Source organism: Fragaria vesca, linkage group LG3, assembly GCF_000184155.1.
Source record: "Fragaria vesca subsp. vesca linkage group LG3, FraVesHawaii_1.0, whole genome shotgun sequence".
Taxonomy (NCBI): Eukaryota; Viridiplantae; Streptophyta; class Magnoliopsida; order Rosales; family Rosaceae; genus Fragaria; species Fragaria vesca.
In genome coordinates this window covers 12545636-12553721 of record NC_020493.1, presented here as the reverse complement: position 1 = coordinate 12553721, position 8086 = coordinate 12545636, and the positions used below count along the sequence as shown (strand labels likewise).

Below are 8086 nucleotides of genomic sequence, written 5' to 3'. Positions count from 1 at the left end.
TTTTTTTTTTTGGTTAACTCATTCACATAAAGACAAAGTTTAAATCACTAAAAGAGAAAATTGAAGTTACCGAAAAATAAAAAATGATGTGTGAATTTCAATTTGAGTTGTATGAATTTCGCATCCCTAGTAATAATAACAAACTATTTTATCCTATTTAGGATATAACTATTTTATCCTATTTAGGATATGACGCTAAAAGCTTGAAGTTGTGAGCTAAAGTACTAGTTGAAGAATCAACATGATCTCATGCATATGCATTTCATGGTTGAAGCATCGCTTCCGATCATTGGTCCAATTATGATCGTGTCATCGTGTCCATTTGCTCATTCTTTGTTGACCTCCCCATTTTTCCTTTCCTTCCAATTTTTAATTTATCAGGTCTTTGTCAAAGCATTTTAAAAACTCAATCCGAAACCCTCACTAGCTTCATTGCTTTCACTTCTTCCTGGCTTCTGTCACCGTGGCATGATGCTAATCTTCTATTTCATTGGGAAGTGTTTTCTGTTGCTCCGAATGCCATGTCAATCCGCTTACCGGCAAGCTTTTCATGGATCTGTCTCAGACTTTCGTCATGGTCAGAGGCGTGCAGTATCACCGCTGACATTCATGGGTTTACCTCCGGTAACTTAGGGTGCTGGAAAGTGGATCAGCAATATGCATATCTTATATGTCAGGACATCCTATATAAAGATGTGATAATAGTAGTACATTATAGTTTTGAACAAGAGCAGAGCGACAACCCTGTCAAAAGATCATAATCTAGGCATACAGAAAGAGTGTCACATCAGAGTTTAAGCATAGAAATGCTTTACAAGGGGGAATAGTGCTCTGCTGTCTGTTTCTTTGGCGGCTCTCATTTCATAATCGTTCTTTATGACTGATCTAAGTTCAACTTATATTTTGTTGCTGTTTATTCTTAGGCTAGTGGACTCCTTGTCCTCTGTTTTGTAAATTGTAATTGTTTCTTTTGTTAGTTACAGTTTGTTTCTCATAAAAAGTGATAATAGTACAAAGTCATGCTTTCTGCTCAAGGACTTGCCTCTCGAACTCAATACAAAGTCACAAACATTACATTAACAACATATTAAATGTGCTCACTTGATGGAACCGTATCAGGGACTATAAACTTTTATACCTTTTAAATCACCCGTCTTGTGAACAATATGAACATAGGGAACACAAACTGCTCCGAAGAAGGTTTTCATGACAATAATAAATCACAAACAAAGGGCACATAAGCATATAATATCTAGATTCAAGAAAGATACTAACGGAATGATGAAAAAGTTGCAGCCAACAGATATTACTCGGGATAACTGACTAAAAGATACAACATTGATGTCCAAGTAAATACACTTGTATTGATCTAATTTGCAAATTTTTACAAACAAAAATGATGCACACTCAGTTCACCAAACCAGCCTGCAATCTAGTCAATCCAAGCAGAAATCATTGTTACTTAGAAGGCACAGACCCTTACCAGGATAAATTGAAATGAATCCTAGGTCAATTTTTGGAGGAAAAAAGCGGTTGAAATAAATTCTTCATTCTGCTGCATCAGAACTCTCATCCTCCACAGTTCCTGTAACACAGATTGAGCAAAGAAAAACAGATCAACAAACTGAAAATTCCTAAAAGACCATACTACACAATTGCTCTTGTACACAGTTGGGAATAGCAGCAGCTTTCATGTAACATAACAAGTAAAACACAGGAGACACAGCTACTTTCATAAGCTACTTTTCGACATCCAATGTGAAATGCAAACTACTTTCAGCCATGGTTTTTTTTTTATTACTAATCATGCCTGCAGGTCCATACTGACACGACTGAACCAATATGATTTCCCCAAATAAACAAGCACAATGACAAATTCCTCGTAAAAGCATAGTAAACAACACCAGGTAATTATGCACTTTGCCTTGCAAAACTGTTTTCAAAGTAGGAAAATTGAATAGTTTCTTCTAACAAGCATAAGAATTTTAGCTGGGTCAAATCATAAGCTTTCATTGCTCTATTTATATATATCTACATCCTCACTCCCAAAACACTGCAGCAAACATACTACAAACCCAGTTCGAAAACTAAATGCAGAAATGCATATCAAACTGCATACATTAACAGAGTTGCATAACCTAACCTGCAAGCACATATATGCAAATATTCAATCCTACTGAAACACAGACATGAATTTCAAGCACACCACACATTAATGCACATTCATAGCACATAACAAATAAAGAAAACTCAACCTTCACTACCTTCTTCTTCTTCCTCATCATCCTCAGTCTCGCCTTCGAAATCAACCCCATACCTCCCATTCAAATAATCCACCGTCTCCGGCGTCAGAATCAACTTATCAGCATTCAAAATATCAAACAAATTCAACGTCCTGGGAGTCAACATCTTCAAAGTCCCAATATTCCGACTCGAAAGCTTCACCTTATCCGCAACCTCCAGCATAAAGAACGTCGTCTTCTCCTTGGGATCAAGCCCCCACCTCTTCATCGCCGCAATAAACTCCGTCGTCTTCGGCTTCTCCAGCTTCTCAAACTCATCGCTGAAATCCTCCACCACAATCGTATTATCCGCCGCGCTCGCCACCGCCGTCGAAATCGCCAGCCGCTTCTCCTTGCGGTTAATCTTGATGCTCCAGTCCCTGGGCTTGGGCCCGAACACGACTCCTCCGCCGGGTCGGAGCGGCGTCCGGGTCGAGCCCTGCCTGGCCCGGCCGGTCTTCTTCTGCGGGTAGGGCTTCCTCCCTCCGCCGCGGACCTCGCCGCGGGTGAGGGTGGAGGCGGTGCCGCGGCGCTTGTTCTGGAGGTCGTGGATGATGGCGCGGTGGACGACGGCGCGGGCGGTGTCGGGGAGGGCGGACTTGAGGTCGAGGAAGGTCTCGCCGACCTTGTCGCCGGTGAAGGAGAGGACCGGGAGGGTGGCGAGCTCGGCGGTTAGGGTTAGGGGTTTGGGGGATTTGAGGGAGTTGGAGCGGAGGGTGGCGAAGGAGAGGGGTTTGTGGGAAGTGAGGAAGATGGAGGAGGTGAAGAAGGAGAGGGAAGAAGAAGAGGAGGTCGCCATTGTTGAGCTGAGTTGAGTGAGAGACTGTGAGTGATGATGGTTTTGTTATCCGCTACCGCTATCCATTCAGAGTCTTAACGACGTGTCGTATTCGGCGGCAAAGAAACAATATTTGATTTTTTTCAAGATAAAATACATTTCATGAACCATTTCATGCATACAGTCAATCTATAAAAGATAAATCTGCCAAATTAAACGAAATTTAGTTCAATCTTTCATAACAGACATCAAACAGTCTGCAAGAGAAGTTCGTTCAGAAATCCTTTTCCATTCATTCAAATTCAAGACCGCTATGTCCCAGGTAGTTCAGCAGTTTGAGTGTCCATCTTATCAATCCCACATGACACAACACAATCTTCAAAACCATGGGAAGAGCCGCTCAATAATCAATCAGAGTCCCAGTTCCAGAATTCCCAATGTTTAGGTGACGGGGGACTCGGCCTCCTGGGAGGTTGCCAATCTGTAGAAGGCATCAATCCATAACCAGCAATGGAATCTGTGGGAAGCAACAATTTTCTAATTTGTTCACTGCATCTTCTTCCCAAATCTCCCTCCAGATTAAGATTGAAACAATAACGAAGATCAAGTGACTCGAGATGAGGACAACCATCAAGAATCGCCCTTAATCCAACATTGGTGAGCTGATTCCCAAAAAGCTGCAGGTGGTGTAAACCACGCATGGTTTCTGCTATAGCAAGTGCATCGTCATCTTTACTCCAAGGACCATCATCGTCAATAATCTCTTCAAAAAAATCGTCTGAATATTTATGCCATTTTTTATTCAACCTGAATGATTTCAAAAGAGGGCAAGAGCGCCCAAGCACTCTCACAGGTTTATGCGAAAGATTTTCGCATACTGAGATGTCAAGTTCCTCTAACAGTGGGAGTTTTGATGCAACTTCAATCAAACCCTCATCTGATATGTGATAAGAACACGCAAGTCGCAGGCGTCTGATCCCACTAGAACTACAAATGTGGAAGCGGAATGTGTTAAACAGTTGCAAAATGGCAGAATTACACAAATACTGACCTGACATAAATTCGAACAAACATGTACATGCGTGTATAGGGAACAATATCAGAGATAGAAGCTCCAGGACATCCTAGATGATCCACAGTCCATAATGTATTAAGAGTTTCCACTTTGCAGTGAGGGATACTCTGTTTTGAAGTGCTATCTATTTTAAATTCTGTAAACCACAAACAAGAACAGGATACAATGCTCAAAAATTAATTTTTTACAGTGCTGTTCTTTCCCAATCAATCATATCTGTTCAAAAACTTTGGAGCATCCAACAGATTTAAGAAGGAACCAGGTTCAAAAAGATAATATCTAATAATGAACATAGACAATATATTACTTCATATATTTTATCTTCTTTTTCAAACTGGGTTCCCTCTAAAAAGCTTCAAGCTTTCCCTCAATAAGATTTATGTATACTCTATATGTATAGCAGCACAGTTAGTATTCCATTTGTTTTCCTTTTAGTGGATAAAATGTTGTTAAATTGACTTCATATATGCTACATTACTTTAATATACAAGCCTACAGAGATGGCTTTCAGAGGTTAGTAGTCCTAGAAAATCTATACAACCTAACTATAAAGTTAGACAATAAAAATTCTATGTTCAACTTGGAGCCTAATACCAGGAAACCAAAATATTAATAAAAGAAGCAAAAAACGTACCTATCAGTAATATGGTTTAGGAGATCATCCGAAATTAAGTCCTCCATATTCACATCGACCAAATTACCACAACTAAGATCAAGAACATGGTGGCACATCTTATCAAAGTCGAAGGTAATGTCGGGAGCAAAATCATTGCGCATGTCTATGGTGGTCCACTTCATTTCCTTGCAAATTTTGCGCCACTTCATGCATACCTTCTGAGCATTGTCCAGGATATCAACTGTTCCAAGCCGTGACAGTATCGACATAGTAACGTCATCTGGAAGTTCAACCCATTTAAAGCAGTATCCATCTGATCTAGAGGTGAATCCTTTTCCCTCTATGGAATCATGGGGAAGCCAAAGCCTTTTAATCCGTTCAGCACATCTTGTTTCCAAATCTATCCCCATATTGAGATTGAAGCAAAGGCGAAGATCAAGTGACTCAAGATGAGGACAAGAATCAAGAATTTTTCTCAAGCCATCATCTGTAAGCTTGTTCCCAGAAAGCTGGAGGTGATGTAATCCTTGCATTGTTCCTGCTATAGCAATTGCATCTGCATTCTCATCTTTTCTAACAGGAGCACGAGCAACAGGAGCATGAAATAAAGGAGCATGAACAAAAGGAAATGGTGCAAAATCATCATCAAAGTCATACGCATCATGATGATCAAAGTCATACGCATCATGCTGATCAGGCTCACTCTCTTCAGAGTCAGACTCATCATCAGAGAATCTGCACCACTCCTTGTTGAACTTGAACGACTTCAAAAGTGGGCAAGCGCGCCCAACCGCTCTCACAGCTTCATGTGAGATCCACATGCACAAGGAAATGTCAAGTTCCTCCAACAACCGCAGTTTCAAAGCCATTCTACTCAATCCCTCATCCGATACACCATTACAAGATAACAGTCGGATGCACCTGATTTTACTCGCTCTATTAACATGTATTAGATACACAATATTAGCTGTTGCACAAGTACATGAAAATATGGCTGCAAGACTCTAAAACATCACATTAACTCCTCTACGATGCAAATGCATATAATCCAACATATAAGAGTGAACAAATGCCCATAGAATTGTGCGAAATCAAACATTCGTATACTTAATCAAATAAAAAAACCTGATCACTCTACATAAATAGCCTTAGAACCAATTTAATCATCAAACGACAAACACCAAAGTCTACAGAAACATTTAGTACCTTTTGGTGATAAAGGCGAGTAGTTCATTGGTGCCGAAGTGCTCGATACTGATATCGACGACATTACCGGAGCTCCGATCAACGGCGAGGCGGAACATGTCCTCGTAGTCCCACTCTTCGAGATCGCCGTCGATGCGCATGTCAATTTTACGCCAGAAGAGAGGGTCCTTGGAGATTTTGTGCCACTTCATGCAAACCATCTCAGCGCTCCGTAGGTAATCCACTGCTCCCAGCCGTGAAAGAATCGCCGCCGTTAACTCGTCCGGGAGCTCCGCCCAGTTCCGCTTTCGGTCTCGGCCGGATTCGGCCATTGTTGAGTTTGAGGGTTTGTTCAGGGAAAATGAGCGGTTTTGAGAACATGAAATATTGGAATGTTGGGCCACTTGGGCCGGTCCAATTAATAATATTGGGCAATGGATTTGACGAAAGGGAATTGACTCATGTTGGTGACACGGTCGTATCGTTACTCTCAGAGTTAGGTAGCTTTTCTTGAGTGTAAAATTGGGTTAAGGTATAGGATCTTTTAGCTCATGGATGTTGTCATAGACAACGGACCTGTAACTTTGTATCTTGATATGAATGTGTGACGTGGTGTAGGCATCACAACCGGTCATTCTAATGTGTAGTAAATTTTTAGCTTATTAATGAATTAATTTTTTTTTTTTTTTTTTTTGTAATGGGCTTTTTCCCTATAGCTAACAAATGTAAATGTATATAGTGATTAAATAAAGGAAGTGAAATCAACTCCCCCCAAATTGAAATCCACACTCCCACTTTCTATTTTTAGTCATCATTCACATTTTTCAATTTTGTATATGACTTGAGGAATGAGGAGTGAAACGAGTCTTCATCATGTGAAATAAATTTTCCAAATTAAACGAAATTTAGTTAAGTCTTGCATCATGAAATAGAAAACTTACATTAAACAGTCTGCAAAGCATATACAAGGGAGGTATGTAGAAGACTATAAAAGGAATCAGCAATATAGACAAACACAAGTCTGAGCTCCTTCCCAAAAAAGTGCCTACAGCATCAATATTACTACTTTACTACCATCCCAAAACTACTCCTAGAGGGTGTCGACTTCATCAATCCGACATGACAATTCACAATCCTCATAACCATGATAAAAGCCGATCAATAATCATCAGATGAGTCCGAGTCCCAGCCTCCATTATATTCAGGTGATTCGTGAGGAAAATCAGTAGAAGGTCTAGCAATCAAATCTCCAGGAAGCAACAATGTTTTAATTTGTTCACTGCATCTTCTGCCCAAATCTCCCTCCAGATTAAGATTAAAACAAGAGCGAAGATCAAGTGACTCAAGATGAGGACAACCATCAAGAATCGCCCTTAAACCATCATTGGTTAGCTGATTCCGGAAAAGCTACAGGTGGTTTAAACCATGCATCGTCCCTGCTATAGCAAGTGCATCGTCATCTTTACTCCTAGGACCTTCATCATCAATCATCTCTTCAATAAGGTTGTTTGAATATTTGTGCCATTCTTTATTCAATTTGAATGATTTCAAAAGAGGGCAAGAGCGCCCAATCACTTTAACAGGTTTATGCAACAAATTTCCACAATATGAGATGTCAAGATCCTCTAACAGGGGAAATTTTGATGCAGCTTCAATCAACCCCTCATCTGATATGCCATAGGAACATCCTAGTCGCAGGTGTCTGATCCCAGTTGAACTACAAAAGTTGAAGAGGAATGTGTTAAGCGGTTACAAAAAGGCAGAAAAACACTTGAAAAAAATGCCACATTAGTATAATAACTAGGGCCAATGATAAAATGGTACATTTAGAAGTAATAAATGATAAAACTGTTAACAAATGTTCCTTGATCATGATAAAAGAATACACCCATTTAAATTCTTTAAACCGTTGCCCATAAATTTTAAAAATATTACATATCATGCCATTAACAAAAATAATAACATATTAACCATTATATATCTCTCTCACTCACTCTCAACTCATCTCCCTCACTCTCTCTCTCTCTTCTCTTTTCTCTCTCTCCGGCGAATCACTCTCTCCGGCGAACCCGTCGTCCTTTACCGAGAGATTGATGCCGTTACCAAAGTGAGCTCAGAGAGAACATATCTAGAAGCACACGACGGAGCTC

General features: G+C 40.2%; 2 protein-coding genes across 2 annotated transcripts; both read right to left on the bottom strand.

Annotated features, from left to right (window-relative positions):
* Positions 1-1221: 1221 nt before the first annotated feature.
* Positions 1222-3097, bottom strand: LOC101296268 (50S ribosomal protein L4, chloroplastic-like). The gene is made up of 2 exons (XM_004294214.1): positions 2265-3097; positions 1222-1585 (listed from the first exon to the last, which is right to left on the bottom strand). Exons 1-2 carry the CDS (start codon positions 3079-3081, stop codon positions 1548-1550), a joined length of 855 nt encoding a protein of 284 aa, XP_004294262.1. The 5' UTR covers positions 3082-3097; the 3' UTR covers positions 1222-1547.
* Positions 3098-3353: 256 nt separating this feature from the next.
* On the bottom strand, positions 3354-6130 carry LOC101293961 (putative F-box/LRR-repeat protein 23-like). The gene is made up of 3 exons (XM_004294207.1): positions 5958-6130; positions 4770-5687; positions 3354-4047 (listed from the first exon to the last, which is right to left on the bottom strand). Exons 1-3 carry the CDS (start codon positions 6095-6097, stop codon positions 3468-3470), a joined length of 1638 nt encoding a protein of 545 aa, XP_004294255.1. The 5' UTR covers positions 6098-6130; the 3' UTR covers positions 3354-3467.
* Positions 6131-8086: the final 1956 nt, after the last annotated feature.